Raw genomic sequence first — 22,429 nt, forward strand, 5'->3', positions numbered from 1 at the left:
CTTCCAGCCCATATTTTCCATTTTTAACTGATCACTGGGAACCTGTGTTCCTGGGTTTCTTTTAGGTGTTTTGAAGAAGGATTCTGCCAGTTTGCACACTACTCAGCAGAAAGGAACATTGGTCAGTCATCCTGGGGACTGTTGTGCACCGCAGTGGGTTGGGGCTGCTGTTTGTCAAGTAGACGTAATCATGAGATTGATGTCTTTATAAAGCATCTGTCGGTTTTGCCCCCTCAGAAAATGATGCGCTCGTCCGTGTTCCACATGTTTATCCTGAGCATGGTGACCGTGGACGTGATCGTCGCAGCCAGCAACTACTACAAAGGGGAAAACTTCAGGAGGCAGTACGATGAGTTCTACCTGGCAGAGGTAAGCGCCTTGCTGGATCACACAGCAATGGCCAAGGTAAAGGTGAGCCTTGGGCAGGGCCTTGTATGAACGGGAATATTCATTTCAATGCATTGGTTGCTCTGGTCACTGATTCATTTCCTGTCACCATGAACCTGGGCAGTCATCCCCACAGTATGCCAATTTCCAAGGCAGGCTTTTTAGTGCCTCAGTCTTATTCCAGATCTTGCTATTTTGCCATCCACCTCTCATTTTCTTTTCCCCTCTCGCTCTCTCTTGCATTAGTTTGTTTCCTATTAATGTAACGTAAGCAAGAAGAAATTTAATGATAAATAGGAAAGTCAGTTCAACAGCCCCAAGGAGGAGGCTGGAGAGAATTGAAAAGAGATCTCATAAGAATTCTTGCTGTGGGTTCTGAGGGGTTAGAACCTGGGCTGGGCGTCTGAAGTCATCAGAAAGAGAAGGTAAAAGTTGAAATGCTAATTACCCGGATTTTGCTGGAGGGATGCGAGCCTGGGCTCCCGATGAGCTTAGAACTCACTAAGCCAGTGGCATTCAAAGAACCCGCAAGTCACCAAGCCACTGTTGTTCAAGTTTTTTCTGATTAGCAAAGTATTGAAAAGCATAAACACAAAGAAGGGAAAATTCTGAAGAAAGCTCTGAAGCTGGCAGGTGTTGCTGTTTCTTTGTCTTGGCCAGAATAGCTCCCAAGAGGGAAAACCTAGGGAAATCCACTTAGCAGCTAGGATCAGGTCTTTTTTTTTATATAAATTAGGCATTAATGTGAACTCATTGCCAAACTTAAATGTATATGAAGGACCTTGACTGTTTTGTAAGCCCAGGTGGAGGGCAAGACTCACAAAGGACCTGTCCATGGTGGGGTGGAGGGGTGCTGCAGAGACCATGGTAAAGTTAAGGTGGAAAAACTAGGAAGCTGTTCTCATTCACCACCTTGGACCAGACTGGAGTTCCAGTCTCACCAGGACAGGGTGGCACCCATGTTATTTTGGGCCTGTGTCCCTAGGTGAGTACATGCAAAAAAAAAAAAAAAAAGGTAACTTGCTCCTAACCTGTATCAATTTGATCATTGCATAATGCTCCATGATTGTACAATAATTATATGCCAATTAAAAATAAAAGGCAACTAGAAAAGAAGATACCATATCAATAGTAAGTGAAGTATGCTGTAACCATTTTTCTACATCTAACATATTATATTAGAGTTTTGGAATAGTAATTATTACCCATTGAGTGATGTTAATATTTCATTTTTTAATTTTTATTTATTTATTTGGGAACAACAAAGGGACAGAGAGAGAATGGATGCACCAGGGCCTCTAGTCACTGCAAATGAACTCCAGATACATGTGCCACCTTGTGCATCTGGCTAACGTGGGTCCTGGGGAATCGAGCCTCGAACCAAGGTCTTTAGGCTTCACAAGCAAGCGTTTAACTGCTAAGCCATTTCTCCAGCCCTTCATTAATATTCTTAATCATTCCCAAAGACCATTGTTTTTTTCTTATTTTTTTATTTTATTTTTTGGTTTTTCGAGGTAGGGTCTCACTCTAGCCCAGGCTGACCTGGAATTCACTATGTAGTCTCAGGGTGGCCTTGAACTCATGGCAATCCTCCTACCTCTGCCTCCCAAGTACTGGGATTAAAGGCGTGTGCCATGGCAACCATTGTTTTTAATCATAAAAATTTTATGAGACTTCAGTGGCTGAATATTTGTGAAAAAGTAGATTGCCATATAAAAATCCATTCATTGTATAGCTGAAATATACAAACACAGCTGTGCTACACTGCACAAAATCTCATATGTAAAAGTGTAAATTGAAAAGGGCCAAGAAAATCATAAATCACAGTTCAATTACTTTTACTGCAAAAACATTTTCACATAAAAATCAATTTGTCATATGGTTGAGTTCTCTTGGCTGACCAGAATTCTCCTAACACGTTAAAAATGGATTAGGCTAATAAAACTTCAGTCCACCCACAAATAAACATCTCTTAATAAGAATTGATTGCACTGATGTATTGAGTGTAAACGTCTATGTGGATGTCAAGAAAGTTTTATGGAGTCACTCGTGAATTACTTCTTTATACAGCCTCGTTTCCTATAATTGAAGTGGCATCTCTATGATTTGACACTTACTTAGCAGCTACCTGTTCGTAAAGCTTATAATCAAGCAAGAAATGTGCAGAGTTAAGCTGAAGAGATGGCTTAGCCATTAAGGTGCTTGGCAATGAAGCCAGGGTACCCAGGTTCTGTTCTCCAGTACCCACATAAAGCCAGATGCACAAGGTGGCACATGTGTCTGAAGTTCATTTGCAGTGGCTAGAGGCCCTGGCATGCCCATTCTCTCTCTATCTTAGATAAATACATAAATGATTTGAAGAAAAGAAATATGGACAGTAAAAATGAGGTTTTTTATATTTTATTGACAAAATTTAAGCACATATATAATGTATTTTATCATAGTCCCCTCTCATCTCTTGATCATCTGCCTGTCACCTTGTACTGATCCCCTTCCTGTCTAAGGAAACCAGAGATACGAGATGCAGTGGTATAGGCACTGGCAGTACCCATGTGCTCTATTAAACAATTCCCAACTCCTGCCCAGACATATTTTTTTCCTTTTACAGTGAAAAACTAATGGTGGAAAATTAAATCCAAATCAGCACCTGAAAATGAGTTTATTTTTACTCCAAACACTGCACACAAATAATTGACTGTCACTAGCAGCAGAAAAATAAGTAAATAAAAACCAGGATGCTGTAGTGGGGACAGGAGATTTTGCTACTGATATCTGGTTTTATGTGATTTTTTTTTAAAATGTTTATTTTTATTTATTTGAGAGCAACGGAGAAAGAGAGAAAGACAAACAGACAGACAGACAGACAGACAGACAGAGAATGGACATACCAGGGCCTCCAGCCACTGCAAATGCACTCCAGATGCATGCACCCCCTTGTGCATCTGGCTTACGTGAGTACTGGAGAATCGAGCCTTGAACAGAGGTCCTTAGGCTTCAAAGGCAAGTGCTTAACCACTAAGCCATCTCTCCAGCCCTGGGTTTTTGTGATTTTTTAAGGCTGCCGATGAGACAGTAAAGTGGGAGGCCTGAGTAGAAATCAGAAAAGGAAGAAAGCAAAAGATAATAACTAGAGATACAGAAAACGCGCTGTTGAAGAGCCTGCTGGGACTTAAGATTAAGATTTATAGAGACATCACTGAGGAAGCCATGTGAGTTTGTTAGGTCTTGTGCAAGAAGAGAGAAGGACAAGGTTCAAGGTCATGCAGAGAATATACGCAACAATGAGCATAGATGATGGGGCTGTGCCAGTCTCTCTGCATCTTCTCCAGTGGGAGTTTTGGCATTAAGGGTTGTATCACATCACACTAGCCCAGAGAAGGTATCTGGTCCCTTCACCCTGGGAACACAAAGGAATAAACTTTTTCATGAAACTTGATGTAAACTTTTTTTGATGTACAAAATCCACTGATTTCCTAGAGTGTTCGTGTTTGTGGGATGTTGTTATTATTCTGTAAGAAATTCCAACAAAACATCAAAGACTTTTTTTAAATTATATTGCTTAAGTATGCTGGTAAAAGCCAAGGGGACTTGATAAGTCCTTGCCTACTTTAGGGGGCTGTTGTATCTTATCTTAAAACTATAAACAACAGGTAATTGCTCACAGACTCTCACTGCTGAGTCTTCCCACTTTACTGAGTTATACTTTAAAAGATAATTTTTGGTAATTTTGCCCTTTCCCCCTTTATTTCTCTTTGTGTGATGCCAGCTGAAATTCTAAACATGCTCACCCCAACACTTTGTGGCCTTACCATCTTTCTTCACTAAATCTCCTTTATGCGCGTGCACACACACACACACATACACATATGCTAAGCTAAAACAATGTAGATAGGATTGTATGGTAAAACCTGTTGTCCAACTTGTTCCTCCTGTTTGTTGACCCTTCCTAAAGCCACTAAAGTGGACTTGATTTTAATAACACAGATGGTGAGGCTGAGATAGAGTCCAAGGCTAACTGCACAGCATTGGCGTTGAATGTGTTCTTTTTCTTAGTGTATGTATGATGTGTTTGTGTGTATCCATGTGCACACACGTAGGTGTGAATGTAGAGGTCAGAAGACAAACTCAGGTATCGATCCTCACCTTCCACCATGTCTGAGACTGGGGTTGGTCCTCTCGTTCACTAGTGGGTACACCAGGCTAGACGGCCTTTGAGACTCTGGGGATGATCCTATCTCCACCTCCCATCTTGCTACAGTGTTCTGGAGTTTCGATGCTTGCCTGACTTCACCTGGGTTCTAGGGATCTTAATTCCAGTTGTAGGCTTGCCTATCAGGTGCTTTTAATGGCCGACCCATCTCCCCAACCCTAACTATGTAAAACTTACTAGCAACATAGCTCTCACGTGAAGTGCTGTTACGGCATGTGATTCTGTGATAACGACATGGGGAACAAGGACAACATTTTGGAAGGAACTGACTATGTCTATGGCATTAGTAGTGATGGTTTCTGGAACATGTGTTTCTCCCCAAACTCAGCAAGTCAATTCATTATATAAATACAGCTTTCTACATGTCAATTACATCTCAATAAATAGGTAAACAAGTAACTAACTAAATGAAACAGCTGAAATCCTGGAAGGAGAGAAAATAAACATAGTAGGTGGTAGTGAGCCTGTTCCCAAGCAGCAGCAGAGGTCATATCAGCTTATTCTTCAGTGATTTAGGCATTCAGAATTTGTTCAATGTGTAGATTAACACTGGGTGTTTGAGTTTCTCACATTATGTTTGGGCCTTTATTCAAATTGCAGTATCACTTCTCTTTGAATCAACAAGCTGTGAGTCACAGCGATTTATTTCACATAGATAAGTCATCTTAACGAAACTTATTTTTAACAGAATGCCAGCTTTTAAGAAAGTATAGAAATGGCTTAGTTTACGCCAAGGTCATTCCAACTTTCTTGAAGAGCCAGCTGAACATTTTGGATGCTGAAAAACAATCCACTCTCTGTCTCCATTCTTTTTTTTTAATATTTTTTTGTTCATTTTTTATTTATTTATTTGAGAGCGACAGACACAGAGAGAAAGACAGATAGAGGGAGAGAGAGAGAATGGGCGCGCCAGGGCTTCCAGCCACTGCAAACGAACTCCAGACGCGTGCGCCCCCTTGTGCATCTGGCTAACGTGGGACCTGGGGAACCGAACCTCGAACCGGGGTCCTTAGGCTTCACAGGCAAGCGCTTAACCACTAAGCCATCTCTCCAGCCCTCTGTCTCCATTCTTCAACTCTGATTCTTTTGTGCAAAAATGAGTGTGGCCTTGATGGTTGGGGTCCCATGAAACTGTACTTATAAGAGTAATCTGTAGAAAGAGAGAACATTTTAACTAACATTCTCATATATTAAATTCAAATATACTAGTCCTAGACCCAACAGTAAGTAGCACTTTTTTGGAGAGCTTTATATGTACTAAATGCTTTAAAGGAGTCCATCATCTCATTTAACCCTCAAAACATGTGTAATGACACTTTTGAAATTTTTGAGCTATAATGATGCTGGATTTGAAGAAACAGCATTATGTAGTAGTTTAGAAAGCTTTTTAAAAAACATGCCTCAAAAGGTCATGAGATTTTTAAAGAAGTAATTTATTTCTTAGATTTCTTCATGTTAAGGAATAAATTATTTAGAAAAACCAGAATACTTTATCCATTAAAAGTCAACTCACAGTCTAAAAACACACACTTTAAAAATAGATTAAACTAGGCTGGAGAGATGGCTTAGAGGTTAAGGCTCTTGCTTGCAAAGCCAAAGGACCTCGGTTCAACTCCCCATGACCCATGTAAGCCAGATGGAAAAGGTGACACAGTGTCTGTGTCTGGAGTTCATGTGCAGTGGCTAGAGGCCCTGGTATGCCCATTCTGCCCCCCCTTTATCTGCTTCTCCCTTTCAATCAAAATAAATAAATAAAAATATTAAAAATTCTTTGCCTAGAGACACAAAAAGCACGTAAGATGATCTAAAGGCTTCAAAAAGTAGTCATCAAACGTTAGCTTTCAGCCTCCTTCCAAATACATTCAGCTTCCCTGCAAAGAATTCACATAAGACTTTACATCTTTGCCTCATCTACCAAGAGAGAACAGAGAAGAAGGAGCTCCTCACACCCCTTACATGAACAAATTGTGCTTGGCAATGGGAAATTCAGAGAATAAAATAAAATAAAATAAAATAAAATAAAATAAAATAAAATAAAATAAAATAAAATAAAATAAAATAAAAGCAACATGATCACAACATTGTGATTCCAAGGACTTACCTTAGTTCTTGTTAGCTGTAGTTTTGCGATAACCTTCAGAGTATCTGACACAAACCTGGACCACATGTGTACCTAAAATTGACAGGACTTAATTAAGTGGTTTATCGAAGAATGCTGAGTGAATCAAGAGACAGAAACTAGATGGATTGCATCTCATGTTTGCATTGGTCTCAAGACATCACATCGATGTGGACAGTTTCAGGTGCCAAACCAATGATTCTAGCACATCTAAAACAGGTATCTATTGCAGTAAGAAACAAAAACGGATAGTAAGCTGACTTGCGTGAACATTTTCTGATAGCAAGTGAGCAAATGTCTACAAAACTCAGGGCACCGAGGACAGAACCAAGGAAATGGTTCCGCACAGGTGTAGCTTGGTGAGCCTATGAGGTTAACTGGGGTTACACCCTGGAGCAGGGGTGGGGGGAGGCTACTTAAGGAGCATGGGTGCTAAAGTTACACCACTGGAAAAATGCCTCTCTCTGTCCCTATGCATTCTGTCTCTACATGTGTTAGTGCCTATATATCTTGAAGAAGGGTGGATTTGTAATATGAGACTGTGAACTGGGGAGTGACATCGTTTCATGAGTCCCTTGCCCCTCCATAATAGAAAGTTCATGGTCCCAGTCTTGTGTAGGTCTTCTGTCAATCACAGCTACTGACATCAAGAGTGCGAGGCCATGAAATGCCCACAGAACCACGTTCCACACAGTCGTCAGAGGGGAAGTATTAATGTTGTCTCTAGCAAAAATTATTACTCAAGCAAAAAGGTGCTAATCCTAAATTAATCATTGCACTGATAGATTTGGCAGGAGTAGACTTATTTGTGTCAGACAGCTGAGATGCAACCATTAGCCTTCCTTCATGACATAAGGTTATTTGGTCATTTTTTTCTATATTTTTCTCTTTTCTGTTACTTGAAATTTCTAGGGTTTGAAATATCTATAACTTTGTAGAAACTTCCTTTCTAATTATTAATCATTTTGTAAATATCACAGAGAGAGAATTGCAGAACCAGTTTTTATATGTTCAGTACCTAATTTTTTTTAAAGTTAAGGTTGTTTTTCCTGTTTGCTGTGTCATGTTTTCCTTTGAACACAAAATAACTAAACTACAAATTCCCTCAAATGCCCCTTCTTGATATTCTTCTCCCCAGTCCATGGTGAGCCTCATTCATCATTCCAATGCATGCCTTATTATAAAAGTAAAAGTCGTCCATAAACCTCTCTCAACCATTCTGTTGTTTTGAAAATAGATCCGTGTTGAGGTATGTATCCTTTCTTTACATTTTCCATGGGTAACAGCAGTGAATATTTTAATTGCTTTGCTTCTGATCTTAGCAAACATTCTTGCTGAGATTTTTATACTTCATTTTAGAGAGGTGATTTTTCTTCCCTCTGCAGCATACATCTAGACTAGAAACTATTATTTCATAAGATATTTTCATATGCAACTTTGTTAGACTTTGCTAAATTGTGCCTTGAAATTCTTGTGTTCATCTGAATTCCTACCAGAATGTGAGCGGCATATTGCATGCCAATTTTTATGTTCCTTCAGAAATTTTAATTTTATATCAGTATTATATAAGAAGTCATAGTTTAATGTACAGGTTTACTGCCATACTTTATTGTTCACATCCTACTGGCCCTGGGTTTTCAGGTCTGTGAGCTTGCCTATCTACCCTAATTGCTTTTCAGTTGTCTGGTGATAGGCAGTTCTCCCTGACATAGCTTGTCTCATAACTTTTATCTGCTATCTTGCTTCCCATTGAAGTTTTCAGTTCTGGTATTGTAATGTTAGCAGTCTTTAATTTTTGATTTGGTACTTTTAGGTCTGCACCAGAGTAAGGGCAGATACTCTCCTTTTAATAATAATATCAAAGCTGTACTTTATAGATTTCACTCTCCAGTGCATGAGAGGAAACATCACATGAACATTTATCCATTCAGAATTCTTTAAAACACCATACTTTCCCCACATGCATAGATTACACCTGTCCTATATCAAGTTGAGCCATGTACAAGATTCTGTCTTGGATGCCTCAGCCTGAGCGCCTGTGTTAGCTGAGGTAATACTGTAAGTCCGCCCCTACACTAATCTTTCTATCTGATCAGATACTGTAAATATGACTCCTTACATTAACATTTTTACCTGCTGAGCAAGCTCACTTGAAGTATCCTTTCCCAAATTTGTTTCACCAACTCTTGGCTTGTTTAGAGTAAACTCATACTCTGAATTTCAAAATTATGGGTTTTTTCCTTCTTTTTTTGAGGTAGGGGGTTTCACTGTAGCCCAGGCTGACCTAGATAGAACTCACTTTATGCCCCAAGCTGGCCTTGAACTCATAAGGGTCCTCCTACCTCAGACTCAAGAGTGCTGGGATTAAAGATGTTCACCAGCATGCCCTGTCCAGATGCTTTTCTTAATAGATGTGTTCATTCCTTTTACAACACTTTCACACTGCCTAGTTTTGCTTGGGAAATCTCTCTCTCTCTCTCTCTCTCTCTCTCTCTCTCTCTCTTCCATGCTCTCACTCTCGCTGTCACTCTCACTCTCTCTACCTCTACTTTTTAGTGATTCACTACTTTTCTTCACCTGCTGGTGGGTCCTCGCCATGTAGAACCAGGTATTTAAAATATCCCATGGAGACTGCTGCCCCCTTGATACTGTAAAACACGCATCTCCTGTCACCAGTCCATAGGGAGCTGGGCCTGATCCTTCATATGGGATGATGTTTCTGTGCGTTCACCTCCTGAGGCCTTTCTACAATAAGCTTTCTGCAATACCTTAGCCCTAGGCAACAGATCTTATTGCTCATTGAACAGCAGGAGAAAACTGTCTCAACTCCCATCTTCCAGCTGTGAAGAGCCTAGTTGCTCCCACTTTGCCTGTTATTGGGCCATCCTGTATCTCCATAACGTTTCTGGCCAACAAGGGGGTGTACCTTGTTTAGAATTCTATAATGTCTCTCAATCTTTCTAGGTCTTTTTTTTTTTTTTTCCTATGACGTCTGTTTTTCTATGATGAGAAATAGAGGGATTTTCCTAAATCATAGGCTCATTTTTCCACCATATAGGACAACATCCTTTATAAAATGGTGGTTTCTGTGTTACCTTGAAGAATTCGCTTTTGTGATATTTGTTCAAATGAAACTAAATAAAAGAGCCATTTACCTTAGTTCCAAAGCATTATCACCCCTATAGTCAAACTTATTAATTATAAGAAGTGATCAACTCAAGAAAGTAACCCATCTTGCCACAGCAGCAGTTTCTGACAATATCACTAAATATAATTTTACTTTTAGGAAAACTTATATAGATAGGTTTCTTCTGACAGTCACCTTTTGTACATTTGGGCATCCATCCCAAAGTTGTTCTTTAACTACACAGAGTGCTGACAGCACATCACAGACTCAGGACTAAGGTTACAGACAACTGCAGACTAATACAACAGCCACATTTGTTACTGAACGTGAATTTCACTTAAGACAACGGAGGTTACAGAATTTGTCATTACAGTTTTTTGAAACTGTAAAAGAGAGACTGCAACACAAATCTTGGGTGATATATTTCAAGTATCTTTACACATACAGGCAATATCTCCCCGTTTCATCTCACAGGAGTGTATGGTACAATCAGTTCATTTGTAATTTGTCACCTTTGAATGTTCATACATTATTCATTGAATTAAAAGGGCAGAACAATTTTCTTTGTTCCTTTTATATTAAGCATGTCATTTTCCAGTCAGTTATTTTTTTTCCTACCTTCAGAAATTTGGCAGTCATCTTGCTGTTTTACCTACTAGCCTCACGAATCCAGTTGCAAGTAAGTTTGGACAGTAAGCATTTTAAACTAATTGTTTATACTTTTCACTCTAAAAAAAAAAAACTTAACTTTTTTCACAAGGTATGTGGCACCCTGAGAACAAACATGATACTATTGATTTGAATAATAACTCATTTATTTTTTAACTCATTGATTTTTTAAAATCTGTACCCATTATTGATTATTTTTAAAGGCAAGATTTGTAATGGTATATACTAAATGACATATGGATTTTTAAAAATTATAAAAATGTACTTAAGTAATAAAATGTAGAGTTCAGTTCACAAAACTTATATTACTAAGAATATCTACCATGACCTGTAGAAATGGTTTGGTGGTTAAGGTACTTGCCTGCAAAGCCAAAGAATCCATGTTCAGTTCCCCAGGACCCATGTAAGCCAGATGCACAAAGTGGCGTGTGCCTCTGAAGTTCATTCACAGTGGTTAAAGGCCCTGACATGTCCATCCCCTCTCTCTCTCTCTCTCTCTCTCTCTCTCTCTCTTTCTCTCTCATTAATAAATATATTTTTTTAAAAAGAATGTCTACCAAACTCTGTTAGAATGATAGCAAGCCACAATCATCTTTTGGATGTGTGCTATGCTTAGAATACGGTTTTTCCCCTCCAAAACTCATGCAGAAACATAATTCCCATTTGAGGTATTGAGAGAGTTAAGTCTTGATCCAAATTTGGAGTTTGGAGGCAAGGTCTTTGGGAAGTGTTAAGATTAGATACTGGACACTTTATAAGAGGGAGGGAAGCTTGAAGAATAAATACACACATGGTCCCTATTTCTTGCCCCACCTTGGTATGCTGCCAACAAGAAGGCTATCAGTAGGTACCACCCTTAGATCTTGCAACAGAACTGTGAGCCAACATAACCTTCTTTCTTTATGACTCGCCCAGTTCTTGGCATTGTTCTTATCAATTGTAAATAGACCAGGGAAACATACATTCTTTTTGTTTTTTTTATTTTGTTTTGTTTTGTTTTTTGTTTTTCAAGGTAGGGTCTCACTCTGGTCCAGGCTGACCTGGAATTAACTGTCATCTCAGGGTGGCCTTGAACTCATGGCAATTCTCCTACCTCTGCCTCCCGAGTGCTGGGATTAAAGGCGTGCGCCACCACGCCCGGCTGAAACATACATTCTTAACAGACTTTGAAATCATAGCTGAAAATTTACTGGGTTGGGGAGAAGCCACAAAGAGAAAATAATACTCTTTGTTTTTGTAAAGCAGAGATAGAAACTCAGAAGAGAAAAACAGTTATATAGCAATCCATGGTGGTAAAATTTCAAATGAGAGGGTGATTCAAAACACCATTTCAAAAGACTCCTTGGAAGGGAGTGATAAAGGAAGAAGGAAAGGTTAGCCAAGACTGCATGAAGACAGAAATATTTTCTGTACAGATTGTTTCCAAGTGTTTTCAAATAATGTAAGAAAAAATACTTATGATAAATTACAGCAAGTTCTATCTTATCTCTCAAAAATAATTCAAACTTGAAGATATTCAGACATGGAGACTTATACAAAGATATAGTCTGAGAACATTTTCTGTTGCTAATAACACCATGCCACAGACAGGGTAAGTAATAAAGAAAACAAAACTTACTTTGGCTCATGGGTTGGGTCCAAGGTCTGGTGGCAGCTTCGTTGAACGAGTCCGAGGGCACTTCCAAACTGAAAAGACATGAGAAAACTAACCACACTAGCTTTGCTAGAAGACTAACAGACCCCTCTGAAGATAACGTATGAGTCCATCAGGCCATTGGGGGGCCGCAGAAATGGAGGGCTGCAGGCTGGAAGGTGACAGGTGGGTATCTACACTTCCATGGTATTGTTGTTGATTGCTTTGGATTTTCAGAAAGTCTCAAGATTGAACACCTGCTTAGGTGTTTTATTTCGCAGGGGGGTGGGTATCTGGCAGGTGATTTGGCTCTGCTGACAGCCCAACTACCTCCTCTTACTTCTGAGGCCAATGGCAAGGTCTTAGCAAGTTCATCTCTGGCCAGCTAACACCAGTGTTGAGTTCACTAAAATATTTTGGAATGGCCCATTGAGAAGGAGCAAATGTATCTTGACCCCTTGCCACTTTCTGCTTTGACTCTTATTCTTCTATATTAGTCTGAATTTAAGTCAACACCATGCCTTGTAACCTATGCTAAAGTACTCGGTGACCATTTAAATGAATTTAATTGTCCTAATCTCCTCCTGTCAATCTTGACGTATTTTTCTTATGGGAGGCTGACCTATAATTTCAAGGAAGCTCTGGTTTACATTTATTCCTTTTTCTATAAAATATTGAATTTTGGAGTTAATACTGCTTATCAGGAAGCTATGACTGTAGTTTTTAATGATTAAAAAAATATGTTAAAAGTGAGATATTTGATCCTAAGGGAATCTAGAATACAGAATTCTAGAAAGTCAACAACAGTAGAGGTATTTCAGTGTAATCACATAATAGTTTTATAAATATATTTTAGTATTGGTTAATGTCTTTAGATAAGGAATAGTTTTCCTTCCTATGGAGCAAATAATAATGCAAATGAATGCAGCTGCATATTTTACTATGAATTATGATCACTAAAACAGATCATTCCATCAGCCTTTTAAATAGCCAAAGCAAAGCTAGTAATATAATTGCACTCAGATAGTTGATTAGGATGTATTTCAGGGATTTAGCAGTAGAATCATACCTTGCCTTTAAGTCTGATCTGAAATGGATCCCCGCTTTAGAAAAATTCTTATTCTAGAATACAAGGGAAGAAAGCCTAGTGTTGCCTCCTCAGCGAATACAGAAGCCAGCTCTCGTACATGAGGGTGAAAGCTTCAGAACGTCCCTGAATTTGTTTCTTCTGAGACCCTCTATTACCTCTAGGAGAGAGAGCAAGTACAGGAACACTCTGAGGTTTTGCAAGGCCAGGACAAAGAAACCAATGCTAGAGAGAAGCTGCTTTTTGCTTGGTCTTGGAGCAAAGCCTTCAAGTTGTCTCCTTCCCATAAAGCCACTGCTTAGGGACAGAAAGTGTCTCATCTCCCACAGAAGGACTACTCCTGTTCAGCCTGACTCTTGTGGTGCAGCAGAGTCCACAGGATCTCACTGTCCTCGATAGACCAGGAAGGGAGGAAACCTGGCTATAGGCTACATAACTCAGCTTCACTAGCCACGGGAAATCCTGTTAGCAATACTCCTCCTTCAGCTCGGGTGTTGCTGTGGTCTTACTACATCCAAGACAATTAAGGTGCATAATGAGCTTTCTGAAACTTTTATAAAATGTTAAAGGACTGCCTTGAAAAATAAAGCATAGTCATTGAGAACTAACTATTAAAGACATGGATGAACTCATAAGGAAAAAGCAAAATTGAAGAGCTACCCAGATGCAAATTATTAATGAGACTGTGACAGATAAAGGGTGCAAACAGATGTGAGAGAACGTTTTCTGAACTGAATAAAAGCACAAAGCTTCAACATTAATCTACAAGAGCATGGAGGGACATAGGTATTCCTAAGCACGTTCTTAAGCCTTCACTCGCTTCCTGGCATAAGGACAGGACTTCTTTCAACCTCTCAACAGGATTGTGTAATCCACAAGAGCAAAATAAACTGTGAACCCGATGAGCTGTGGACAATATTGGAAAGCAGAAGCCAGTGAGCCAATATCTATGCACTACTGAGAGATGTACCACATCTTAGAATTCATACAGCCAAAATTTGCACGTCTATTAGCATGTATTTACATATGAATTACAAAAAGAGCATTAAGCCCTAGATACTTATTTATAATTCTTCTGTCAAGTATGCCAATCATAATATAAGTAAATCACAAACCAGATAACTAGATAGAATGTGGAAAGGCTCGAGAAGTGATGGATGTTAGAGCTGAATGCAAGATAAAAATTAATGAGCCAAATAAAAATTATGTAGGAGAAAAGAGAGAAACATATCCCATCATAATAATTTACGTTATAAATAAGTACAGATATAATAGCAATTAAAATATAATTAATATGCATGAATAACTTAATGATTAATAGAGATAATTTCAAATATAGTAATATTGATCTCAACACAGCCTTGAATTCTAAAATACCTAGTCTAGTAAAATAAATTTATTACAAACTAAACTTACTGTTACCAATTCTTATTTGAGAGCTATTAAGTATTAAGGAGAAAAACAGAAGAAATAAAAGTAACTATAACAATTGAGAAATCAACTTATTTTTCTAGCTTCAAGATATATCTTAAATACAAAAGATAAAAGTACAGGCCAGCCAGGCATGGTGGTGCACGCCTTTAATCCCAGCACTCGGGAGGCAAAGGTAGGAGGATTGCCATGAGTTCAAGGCCACCCTGAGACTACAGAGTTAATTCCAGGTCAGCCTGGACCAGAGTGAGACCCTACCTTGAAAAACAAAAAACAAAACAAAAAAAAAAAAAATACAGGCCAAAAAACAAAACCAGTAAACAAATAAAATACATTGTTAAAACAACCAAAAGGAAGAAAAAAGCTAGGATTAAGTCTACAAACTAGTAAAGCTGAGATACAGGAAGGGTGGAGGATCCAGAGAGTGTGTAGCAGGGATGACCATGAAGTACGCAGATTGGTCGCAGTGCAGGGGATGCGTAAATCCGTCAATCAGTCTTGAAGCAACAGTTAAAGGAAGTATGGGTTAATTTATGAACACTGGGAACTAAACAAAGGGATAGAAAAGCCAAATAACCCAGTTAAAATAAAGAAAATAAATAAACACTTGACCACACCAGGAAAGACAAGAAATTAAAAGATTAAAGAGCTGGGACAGAGATTGCTCAGCAGTTTAAAACACTTGCCTGAAAATCTTAATGGCCCATTTGATTGCCCAGTTCCCATGCAGAGCCAGATGTCCAAAATGGTACATGTGTCTAGAGTCCAGAGGTAGTGACTAGAGGCTATAAACATCAATTCTCTCTCTCTCTCTCTCTCTCTCTCTCTCTCTCTCTCTCTCTCTCTTTGGTTCCTTGTAAATAAATAAATAAAATTTTAAAACATGACATAAACAGGAATTAACAAATATTACTGTAGTTCATTAAACGTGATCAAATTGAAGTCTCTAATAAAGACATAGAAGATCTCATAATGTTTAAACACAACCAAACAGTGAAAGGCCTAGAAAAGAAAAGCACATACAAACTGGCTAAAAATATGGCTGAAAGTCATCTTTACAAAACATCCTAACTATTAATGTGGGGTGTGTATGTGTGTGTGTGTGTGTCTTTCTTAGGACAGATATATTGTGTTCAGCATGCTGGGATTACAAAAGTCCTTCATTGCATCTGGCTATTTACATGGTATCTGGATTGAATTTAGGAACTCAGATTTGAGTGGCAAGCTCTCTATCCACTGAGCAATTCCTCCAGCCCTGAAATTATTTTTTATTTTCACTAGAGTATTTCAACATCAATATATAAACCATTAGGGAAAATTCTCAAGCCGCAAACTTAGGTATGACGTGAGCTCAGAAAGCCACCAGGTATGCCCGAAAGCCTGTAGCTTCTGCAAGGATACTAATTGTTCTTGTCTCCAGAACTTGTAGTACATATGGGATTGAAGAGCTGAGAGCCTGTTCAAGAGAGGTATCAGGAGACCCCTCATCAAATAACACACGAGGTCGGTACTTCAATAGTGGCAAGAAAAAGCACATCTCTCAAAAGGAAATGAGGAGCCAGGTCATCTTCAACTTGACCACTGACAGATGTCCCTACTGAACTTAATAAGACAGTGTACCTTCATGCAAGGCTGGAGTTCAATATCACACTGCTGAAATCGCCTGGAAATTGGTTTAATAAGATGCTAGGTGTGTAAAATGTCCTGGCTCTCCAGAAAAACCAATTCTATAGCTCCAATCTTGACAATCTACAGGAAATGAATGAGTTCCTGGAAAAATATGAACAGTGAAAATAGTGGATGAAGTAATATCAGCCAAATCAGAATACTTTTGAAAATTTTTCGCCCTGTCATTGCTAGAGAGACTATCCAAATGGCTTTCCCAGTAGGGCCTACCTACTTTCAAAGATTTAATCAGTCTTTACTCAAAATATTACAGACTATGTGTGTGTGTATATATATATATATAAACAAATTATATGCATACATAATATATGTATATATATATATATATTTTATATATATATGTAGGTTTTTTTTTTGTTTGTTTGTTTGTTTGCTTTGGTTTTTCAAGGTAAGGTCTCACTCTAGCCCAGGCTGACCTGGAATTCACTATGGAGTCTCAGGGTGGCCTCGAACTCATAGTGATCCTCCTACCTCTACCTCCCAGTACTGGGATTAAAGGTGTGTGCCACCATGCCTGGCCAGATCATATTTTTTTTAAAAAGGAAACTCTACAGTGTAGCTGCCAAAACCAGCATCATATTGACAAAACCTGATTTAGATACAATAAATAAAATTATAAGCCAGGTTCATATGACATAGATGCAAAACTACAATTAAAATAATATCCATCCAATAAGGGCTGGAGAGATGCCATAGTGGCTTAAGACACTTGCCTGCAAAGCCTAAGGACACATGTTCGACTCTCCAGATCCCACTTAGCCAAACACACAGTGAAACAAGGTCACACGTGAGCACAAGGGGGCTGCACACACCTGGAGTTTGGAGTTTGATTGCTGTGGCTGGAGGCCCTGCCATGCCAAGTCTTTCTTTCTCTCTCTCTCTCTCCCTTCCTCTTTCTCTCTGTCTCACAAACTAAAGGCAGTCTTTTAGGCTTGCCTCAAAAAATAAAAAAAAAATAATAATAATAACCAATAAAACCCAACAGTTGATCTTACCAACTAGCATTTATTCCATGAATGAACAAGTACTTACTTTCAAAAGAGGCTCATGACGTATGTCATTGCCTTGATGAGTAAATAACAAAAAAGGGAATATGTAATGACATAACTTAATTGCTGAGACTCTCTTTAGCCACTGCATATGAACACTGAACATATTGAAAATAAGAAACAGGCTATTACTAATACCACTTAATCAGGCGATGGATATTATACAGCTATACCATTATAACCATTGCATTAGTATAATTAAGTATAAAATGAATTGTCTTTCTTAATTATTGAGGCAGGATCTCAATGTGTCTGTCAAGCTGGCTCCAACTTGCTGTGCTCCTCCTGCTTCTGCCCCAGGCCAAGTGCTGGATTACTGTTACCATACTCAAAAAGGTTAAAAAAAAAACTACATCAGCATTTTCAAAAAGTTGCATATGACAATGCAAAACTTATGACCCCAAAATTGAAAGGTCAACTATTGAGTAGGGCATAAATATCTTCAGTACATATAGCAGACAAAGATTAATGACTCTAATATCGACAACTCTGAAAACTGTCAAGACAGACAAAGGAATACCATAAGATATTAGCAAAGTTATAAACAGCAAGATATAATTACTTAAACAAATGAAGCCCAAGAGATCAATATACATATGAACAGATAATTAGGAATGAGTAAGTTTGCTTGTGCCATTTACAGAGCAAAGATTTGGGATGAGAGTGACTTTTCTACAATTCTTGGAGGCAAATGATTTAAGTATTTTGAAAGTGATCACTTAATAACTTTTAAAGTTTAAAACATACAAACTCGGTTTGTCCCCAGAAATGCCAAGTTTGGAGCCTATGAGGAAGGAAGATAGAAACATCAAGCCAGCCTGGGTTACAGAGTCTCAAAAAAAAAAAAAAAAAAAAACTCAGTAAATACAGATGTGCAGGAAATAGGGCTGCTTGTGTTTGAAGTGGCAAAATGTTTGAGCCTCTTTGGTGATTCCTTTACCGCCCATCAGTGAATTAGAATGGAGAATGGAGCACGAGAGTGAACGAAGTGATAAGCACTGTGGTAGAGCTGATAGGAAGAGTGAGTTTGACCTTGATCCTGACTCCGGATGGACAAGCGCTGAGGTGAACGAACGAGCAGAGCTAGAAGCAGAGTGTCCCAGCGAGGGCAAGCCTCTTCGGATGACAGCAAATCTGAGCATGAGCTTGAGAGACACCGGGCAGAGAATGTGCATTTGTTAACAGGATACCCCAGAGAAAGGAGAACAAAGGGACTTTACATTTGCTTGTGTATTTAAGTTTATTTCAAAATTACAGTGCCTTACTTTCCCTGGGTTGTCACAGAGAGGAAATGATCATTAGAATTCAAAACCTATAGAAATGGTAGGCGTAGCTGGTTCTGGTGGTGCACGCCCGTAGGATATTGCTGAAGAGGATGAGGCAGGAAGGTCAGAAATGGAAGACATCAAAAGTGATGCTACTTTCTTCCTCAGATCTAAATTAATCATTCTCACTGCTTTTAAAGTTTTATTTCTTGGGCTGGAGAGATGGCGTAGCGGTTAAACGCTTGCCTGTGAAGCCTAAGGACCCCGGTTCGAGGCTCGGTTCCCCAGGTCCCACGTTAGCCAGATGCACAAGGGGGCGCACGCATCTGGAGTTCGTTTTCAGAGGCTGGAAGCCCTGGCGCGCCCATTCTCTCTCTCTCACTCTACCTGTCTTTCTCTCTGTGTCTGTCACTCTCAAATAAATAAATAAATAAATAAAAATTTAAAGTTTTATTTCTTAATATGCTATTATTCTAATTCCATTTTCTTTACAGCTTCCAAATGGTGGGAAAATGGTATTCAATATTTACCTAGGAAAGGAGCAAACATTATTTTCTACTAAATTGTGTGATGGCTTCTAAGAGGGACATATTACAACTAATCTCAACACTTGCTGTATTCTATAATTATAATCTAATGTAATGTTACATATTATAGTTCCAGTTATAGTTTTTGCATAAGATTTATTACCCAGGAGCAGGTAAAAATAAAACGGGCTATCTTTATGGGATCATTTATATCTGTAATGTTATTTTATCTGTATATATTTTACCTGCAAATTTATTATCTGTAATAGTGAATTCATAGAATTTATATGAGAAACTAAAAGTGAGAATGCATATGAATTTAATAATATCTATTATGAATTCACTAGCTAATGATGTAGCATTATTAAAACATATATATTACATATATAAATACACAAATAACTTACTTGGCATAGAATCCTAATTTTTCTGTTGTCATGTACTTCAAAGTAAAAAAAAACTCATTGCTGTATTAAGTTTTTTTACTAGTCTAAGTCTAGGTAATAATATGTAAGTTATTACATTCTCCCAGAGTTCAGGTCTCCAGCACTCATCACCCACATAAGTACCAGGTGGATGTTGTGGCCCTCTTATAATTCCAGCCCTTACCCAGGACAAATTAGCTAGCTAGCCTAGTTGAACTGGAGAGCTCTAGGTTCAAGGACAGACCGTGCAATGAAGAGTGATCTACTAAGACACCCAATGTCAAATTCTGGCCTCCACATAATCCCATCCTCACCTTTCCCACGCACACATACATACCTGCACACAATTTTGATTTTTTTTCTAAACTACAATTTATATGAAAATACAAGTTTTCTGTAGGTATAGCAGCAGTTTTTAAATAATATAAAGTAATCAATAGCAAAATGAAATACCACTCACACACACTGGAAATTATGAGATGTCATTCTAATTATTTAAGATGCCTTGGTTCTATAATGTTTTAGGTGGTATGGTCCAATTGCGCCTTTATTTTTTTGGGGGGTGGTTACAAGTTAGGGTCTCACTCAAGCCCAGACTGACCTAGAATTCACTACATAGTGTCATACTGGTCCCAAACTCACAGCGATCCTACTTACTCTGCCTCTTGAATGCTTGGATTAAAGGCATGTTCCTCCATGCCCAGTCCCAATCCCATCTTTTTAATAAACTGTTGATTTGTGTGGCTCTTTAATGTATGTAACAGTCACTACAGCTCATGTACTGATACATCCATGAAATAGTATGTGAGAAATCCAGTCTTCAATGTGAATTTCAGTGTTTTATTTTTTCATTCCTCCAGGTGGCTTTTACAGTCCTTTTCGATTTGGAAGCACTTCTGAAGATATGGTGTTTGGGGTTCACTGGTTACATCAGTTCATCTCTTCACAAATTTGAGCTACTCCTTGTCATTGGAACCACACTGCACGTGTACCCAGACTTGTATCATTCTCAGTTCACGTACTTTCAGGTAATATGAATGACAAAATGACACCTACCTGTCTTCAATTTTTGCCCAGAGTAAACACCATTCATAGTATGACTCTGTGTGTATAATCATATTTATATACATGTACAAACATTAATATAAATCACAGTGAAAAATATCAGAAATAGTACATTAATCAATTGTCACAGTTGTGTTAAACTTCTGAAAATTCACAGTAAAAAGAGCATACTGTTTTTAACATACTGTTTCAAAATTAGAAGTATATAGAGATACAAAATATATAAAGATACTAGATTTAAATTAATAAATAGCAAAATTTATATGGCATAAGCTATTGGTTTATTGTCATCTCCCTTGTAAATACCTTTGTTCAACAATGACTTACAGTAGGAATAATAAGGATTTATAAAACTTACCCTCACAGATGTCAATTCATTATTATTCATTATTATTTTCAAACATGTATTTTATTTCATTGTGATGTTTAAACATTGGCACTTATAATTCTTATTTATAAGAGCTGAGTATCTATTTTCATGTAATACGTTGAATCATGTTGCTTTATAATTACTTAGTAAAAATTAGATATTAGTTACATTTAATGTAATAAGTAATGGTAATGTGCTTATTATATTGTTAAATTTTTGGTAAAAACATTAAATGTGTATAGGTAGTATCCTAATCAGAAACATTTCCAATATAGTTATATTTGTGACACACATTTGATGATTTGTATGATTTAACATGGAAGTACCAGGATGAACAGAGATTTTATCCAGTGAGTATCTTAAATAGTAGAAGTATGAAATATTCATTTAGAGATACAGGATTTGAACTCCTTAGGCAAAAGAAAACACATTCGAACTTCATTGATTTTTCTGACTGATTAATAACTGAGCTATCATAATTAGAATAATACTAACTGTAATTTCCAGATCAAAGTTTCTAATCTGACATAGGAAGGGAGGAAAGGATGTAAAAATGTAATCAACAAAAATGAAAACCAGATACCCCCCACACAAGACAGAAAGTTGAAACTCTACATATCAGAGCCTATGGAGACCACAGAGGACTTTAATGACACGAGCTCTTCACTCCCACAACATGTTTAGACATACATCCCTCCTCATTTACTTATGAGACTTAGTCACTGTTAAAGAAGGAAATGCCTACGGCAATAATTATAAGGATTTTAAAAATTCTCCGTAAAATAATGTGCATTTCAGATATCATGGTTAATCTTCATTGTTAGCTTGTTGGATTGAGTATTGCCTAGGAGACTGTAGAAGAACAACTTTGAGTATACCTGTGTGCATGTGAGGAAATTTTCACAGATATTAAGAGGAAGAAAGGCCTTTCCTGAGTGTGGGTGGAAACATATGTGGAGGCCCAGGTATAATAAATCATGATCATGAACTGAACCCTCTAGAACTCTGAGTCAAAATAAATCTTTCCCCCCTTAACATGCTTGGTTCAGGTATTTTTTTTTTAAATCATAGCAAGGAAAAACTGACTGGAACACCAAGCACACATGCCATTAAGTAATGTGACACACCATTATCATGATTTTTAAAATTTTCATGAACATTAACTATCTATGGTACATAATTTATAGAGGATATGTATGTCAAAACAGTGAAATACCATGTGACTTAGTAAAGTTAACCAAGTTAAGAAAAGTATTAGCCAGGTATGGAGGTTCACACTTTTAACTACCACCACCCCCACCCCTGGCCTCCGCAGCATTTAGAAAGCTAAGGCAGGAGAATTACAATGAGTTCACAGCCAGCCTTGGCTACACAGTGAC

General features: G+C 38.1%; 1 protein-coding gene across 2 annotated transcripts in view; it reads left to right on the top strand.

Moving 5' to 3' along the window:
• Nalcn (sodium leak channel, non-selective) overlaps positions 1 to 22,429 on the top strand; it is a 332,253-nt gene that overhangs the window by 140,456 nt on the left and 169,368 nt on the right. For both annotated transcript variants that reach the window (XM_045146251.1, XM_045146252.1), the window contains exons 11-12: positions 238 to 369; positions 20,476 to 20,643. In XM_045146251.1, coding sequence (XP_045002186.1) covers positions 238 to 369; positions 20,476 to 20,643 — 300 coding nt within the window. The remainder of the gene's footprint in view (positions 1 to 237; positions 370 to 20,475; positions 20,644 to 22,429) is intronic.

This window comes from Jaculus jaculus, chromosome 3 (assembly GCF_020740685.1).
Source record: "Jaculus jaculus isolate mJacJac1 chromosome 3, mJacJac1.mat.Y.cur, whole genome shotgun sequence".
NCBI lineage: Eukaryota > Metazoa > Chordata > Mammalia > Rodentia > Dipodidae > Jaculus > Jaculus jaculus.